Consider the following 5,480-nt stretch of genomic DNA (forward strand, 5'->3'; position numbering starts at 1 on the left):
ATCCCCACTCCACCCACATAATGTCTTACAAGACCAGAGACCCATGTCATCCAAGTTGCTTAAATTAATTAGTATTTCCACCACCTTTGCTTTCATAAGGTGGTGGTGTCGTGTCGCCCTCTTAAGCATCTCCTCTCCCCCCTCCTCTTATTTTTAATTTCCATGTCAATCTCCAGTGCCCTTTCCACAAATCCACCACGTGGTCTTCTCTAAGGGATTTAGGTGGACCTCCATAACCTCCCCCACCCCAAAACTTGAAACTTCTAACCTCATCTATAAATAGCCCCCCATTTACACAATTCTTCTTCAACTCCTCCCATTACATTACCCTATAGGCTTCCCCCCCAAAAATAAATAAATAAATATACTCACAAACCCACTTCTCTACTCACTATCACTCTCCTCTAAAACCTATCCTCTTCCTCCCTTTCAATCACAACAAATACCCAAAATCCCAATCCCATTCCTCTCTTGAGAACCCAAATCCAAATCCAAATCCATGGCGACTACTACTACTTCACTAGATTCATTCCTCAAACCCAAATTACCAAACATTATTCCATCAAAAAAGCCTATAAAACTAAAACCCAACACTATATCAATCCATTCCTCCTTGCATTCCCCTATCCTCCATCTTCCACCAAAACCATCTCCCTACAAAGAAGATTTCTCCCTCTCCAAACCCACCAAACTCCCCTCACAACCCACCAAAGATAAAACTCCACCCGGTTCAACTCATCCGGCTCCATCTCAACCCAACTGGAACCTCCTCCAACGAGCCGCGGCCGCCACCTTAGACGCCATCGAAACCGGTCTAATCTCCGGCCTCCTCGAGCGCCAACACCCCCTTCCAAAAACAGCCGACCCGGCCATCCAAATATCCGGCAACTTCGCTCCGGTCAAAGAACAACCGGTCCGGCACGACCTCTCCGTCGCCGGAAAAATCCCAACCTCCCTCAACGGCGTCTACGTCCGTAATGGAGCCAACCCTCTCTTCGAACCCCTCGCCGGCCACCACTTCTTCGACGGTGACGGAATGCTCCACGCCATCCGGTTCAAAAACGGTTCAGCCACCTACTCCTGCCGGTTCACCGAAACAAACCGGTTCGTCCAAGAACGCGCCCTAGGCCGGCCGGTTTTCCCCAAAGCTATCGGAGAACTCCACGGCCACTCCGGCATAGCTCGGCTCCTCCTCTTCTTCGCTCGCGGCCTCTTCGGCCTCATCGATAATTCTCACGGTGCCGGAGTCGCCAACGCAGGACTCGTCTACTTCTCTGGCCGCCTACTCGCCATGTCGGAGGATGACCTCCCTTACCACGTCAGAATCACTCCCTCCGGCGATCTTCAGACCGCCGGTCGTTATAATTTCTCCGGCCAGCTTAAATCCGCCATGATCGCGCACCCGAAGCTCGACCCGGAATCCGGCGAGCTCTTCACTTTAAGCTACGATGTTGTACGGAAACCCTACCTTAAATACTTCCGGTTCGCCGCCGACGGGAAAAAATCTCCCGACGTTGAGATTCCCCTTGAAAATCCAACTATGATGCATGACTTTGCTATTACTGAGAAATTTATAATAATTCCAGATCAGCAAGTGGTGTTTAAGCTACAAGAAATGATACTAGGTGGCTCTCCTGTCATATATGACAAGAAAAAAACCACCCGGTTCGGAATTCTTCCGAAATACTCAACAAACTCTAATGCAATAAGTTGGGTTGAGGTTCCTGATTGCTTTTGCTTCCATCTATGGAATGCTTGGGAGGAACCGGAGTCCGGCGAGGTCGTCGTGATCGGATCCTGCATGACGCCGGCTGATTCGATATTTAATGAATGCGAAGAGAACCTAAAGAGTATCTTATCAGAGATCCGGCTCAACCTAAGAACCGGAAAATCTACCCGCCGGGCCGTTCTTGATGAATCAAAACAATTGAATTTGGAGGCTGGGATGGTGAACCGAAACCGGCTAGGGAGGAAGACCCGGTTCGCTTACTTGGCGATTGCCGAGCCGTGGCCTAAGGTTTCCGGGTTCGCGAAGGTCGATCTTGTTACTGGGGAATTGAAGAAATTTATGTATGGTGAGGATCGATACGGGGGTGAGCCGTATTTTGTACCCGGAGAGGTGGGTTCTGAGAGAGAAGATGATGGGTATGTCGTTACTTTCATGCATGATGAGAAGATATCTAGGTCTGAGCTTCTGATAGTAAATGCTAGGACTTTACAGATGGAGGCTTCTCTGATGTTGCCTTCTAGAATTCCTTATGGATTTCATGGGACTTTTATTAGTGAAGAAGAGTTGGAAAGGCAAGCATGAAAAATAGGAAGACAGAGAAGAGAGCTTCTTCTTCTTCTTTTTCCTTTTTTTATGGTTAGGATTGAAAGGGAGACTTACCAGAGGGATAGTTTGGAGATACGTCCCCGGAGTCTAACTTTGTAGGGTCTTACTACCAGTTTTTTTTTTTTTTTGTGTGTCTTTTTTTTTTTTTGGTTTAGTTGTGAGGGAATCCAGCTTGTAGCTTTTGGGTGTAGGTAGATTTCGAGCTCAGCTGATTTTCTGTAATTCTTTTCCTTGCGTGAATAATCTTTTATGTGATTAGGGAAAGGGAGGTGATTGAGATCTTCTTTCTTAACTACATGTTTTTGTCTATAATAAAAGTTTCACGCTTTCGATCACCTCTCTATCTCTGTCATGAGAAAAGGCAGCATTTTGAAACTCAAAGAGAGGCAAATCTAATCAAATTTTCTGATAGGAGTGTTTTACGGCTAAAAGAGCTATACTTTTTAAGAGAAAAGGTAACATATTACACACCCAAATCTTGAATTCGACTGGGGCGAGTTTCTATTGGCACCGAGTCATGCACTCACTCGGAGGCTCTTCGTCCAAAATTACAAACACTCTCAAACTGTTACATACGTTGGTACGTAATGAAACGACCCCGGAAAAGTTTCCCTGATTTGATATTTCAGTCAACCAAAAAAAACTAGTCAAAGCCGCAAAATACGCTCCACCAGAATATAGGAACGTTGTCACACGTGCTTTAACACGTGTGTTTGAAAAGACACAATAAATATGGAAGGGAAACGAGATATTCGTTCCCTTTTCTACCCGGGGCCACCCCTTTAGTGTAATTATCAGTTATGGGTTATGACTACACTTTTTACACTTGAAGGGAGGTGACCTTCTAAAAGAAAAGGGGAAAATGACATAATAAATACTGAAGGGAAATGAGATATTCGTGCCCTTCTCTACCCGGGGCCACCCCTTTTGTGTATTTATGACAACTCTTTTTACACTAGAAGGGGGTGACCCAGGGAAGAAAAGGGGGAGCATATATCATGTCACTTTGTCTTCTAAGAGCCAAACAGCTGATATTAGCCACCATATATATTCTTACTAAACACTCTTTTTTCTTTTATAGAGGATTTTTCTTCTTCTGTTTTGTCAATCCCTATAACAGATTCTCAAAGAGCCTTACAAGCCGATGAATAGTCCAAAACAAAGGGTTGGTGACAAAGGAAATATCAGCCACCTTTCTAAATAGCTAATTGAAAAGTGCTCTGCTTCAAAGTTTTTTTTTAAAAAATCTAACAATTAGAACCGACGCGGAACACGGCCAAAGTAAAAAAGAGTCGGCTTAGGCTAGTTCCTTGTCAAGTCAAGGGGTTTTTAAGCACTGCTTCAAATGCTTTTTGCACAGGAGTGAAATGAAAGGAAAGGGAAAATAATCGTCTAAGACAGCAATAAATTTCCCGGAAAGAGGCTGTCGTTTTGGTCGGCTGTTTGGAAACGACAGGGATTAGACCTTTCTTCGTTTTTTTAAAATTTATTTTGCCGGAGATTCGTTGTTGTCCATAACTTTGTAAAGGCTATAACACATACTAACCCACTAACTTTGTCCTAGGTTCTAAATCACACCTTTAAGTCTTCTTCTCCTTCCATTTTTATTGACTTTTCTATATTGTTTTTTTTGCCAAATTCCACCAACCATTACTACTAAATTCCCACATCAAATAAAACATAAACCCATGTATAATCCATCACCACATATTCTCATAAAAAAATCCATGCATAATCCATGACCATAACATGTTTAATCCAGTGCTCAAATATCTCATACACACTGTTGTTTTGATTATGACAGTCTTTTCTTTATTTATCGCTTTTCTGATGGGTTCTGGTTAGCTTTTGGGAGCTAGCTAACAAGAGCCCATCAGGATATTGTAACTCGAGTTACAATATCCTCTACATTCAACCCACCGTTTGAAACATTCCTGCCTAAACCATTTGCTCGCCCGAGCTGGCTCGCTTTTACTTTGAGCTAGCTCTCAGTACATGTTTTACCCTACCAAGTCGATCAAAAGTCCTTAACTCAACCAAGTCGAGTCACTTCTACCGTGTAGTCCGATGTATCCTATCGAACCACAACAATGAAAAGAGCAAAAAATAATAATAATAGAGTGTGTGTGTGTGAGAGAGAGATTCTTATGCCCATTAATCATACACGGTGTGTTTTTACATGTGGGCCCACCCCTCCTCTTCTGGTACTGAGGCCATGTTGGGTAACCATGAAAAATAATTCCATGGAATATTCATGGGTCCAACTGTGTGAGCTAGGCCAGAGAATTGAGTAGGCGGGATTAGAGATGGCATCACAAATTCCTAAAAACTATTGTAAAGAAAATAGCTATGTTTAGAATTGGTTCTTTGTTTTGCTGGTTTTTAGGAATTTTTCGTGCTCCCTCACTCCACTCTCTCAACTCTCTCCATCTCTAGACCATATATCAGAACTGGCCCCACGAATATACCATGAAATATATTTTCATGGCGCCCAAACATGGCCTAAATGTTGTTAAAGTATAAAAGTTGTTTCACATGGTATGTGTTAACTTACCAACTTCTCCAAAAGCTTAAGCGGTTGAAGAAAGACGTTATTTATCTTATATACTTTAACACATTCCCGCATGTGTGGCCCACTTGGCAAACACGTGGCACATGTGGTCCCATTTTGGGCCGACCATCACATGTGGATTTTTTCTATCCGGGAGGTTTGAACTCGAGACCTTTGGCTCTAATATCATGTTAACTTACCAACTTCTCCAAGAGCTTAAGCTGGCGTTATTTATCTTTTATACTTTAACAATATGAGCAATTGCTACAATTGCCCTAGTTCAAAACTCCTTGATATTAAAAGTCCAGTTGTAACGGCCAAGGCCACATGTGCCACCTGTAAGCTAACCCTAAAAAGAGGGGCACTTCATGAGAGGGAGGGAGTGTCAAAGTATAAAAGATATTTTTCAACAGCTTAAGCTTTAAGAGTAATTGGTTGCCTCACTAAAGAAATGCAAAAGAAAAAGCTCACTAATTACACATGCGTAGTGTGTTTTCTCATGTGGGTCCACCTCTATTAATGTTTGTGTGAAAGTGATAAATTCACCCCCTTTTTTAAATTGGGACAGCCCCTTCTAGTGTATTTATGACTACT

General features: G+C 43.0%; 1 protein-coding gene across 1 annotated transcript; it reads left to right on the plus strand.

The window, feature by feature from the left end:
• The first annotated feature begins 323 nt into the window (after window positions 1–323).
• On the plus strand, window positions 324–2,755 carry LOC143882636 (9-cis-epoxycarotenoid dioxygenase NCED2, chloroplastic-like). The gene has a single exon (XM_077386100.1). It carries the CDS (start codon window positions 500–502, stop codon window positions 2,309–2,311), a length of 1,812 nt encoding a protein of 603 aa, XP_077242215.1. The 5' UTR covers window positions 324–499; the 3' UTR covers window positions 2,312–2,755.
• The last annotated feature ends 2,725 nt before the right edge of the window (window positions 2,756–5,480 follow it).

The sequence above is a fragment of the Tasmannia lanceolata genome, unplaced genomic scaffold (assembly GCF_043159265.1).
Source record: "Tasmannia lanceolata isolate RefF3 unplaced genomic scaffold, GAP_Taslan_0.1 ptg000008l, whole genome shotgun sequence".
Taxonomy (NCBI): domain Eukaryota; kingdom Viridiplantae; phylum Streptophyta; class Magnoliopsida; order Canellales; family Winteraceae; genus Tasmannia; species Tasmannia lanceolata.

Coding starts and splice junctions, on each gene's coding strand:
- LOC143882636 (XM_077386100.1), top strand. CDS start 500: ATGGCGACTACTACTACTTCACTAGATTCATTCCTCAAACCCAAATTA.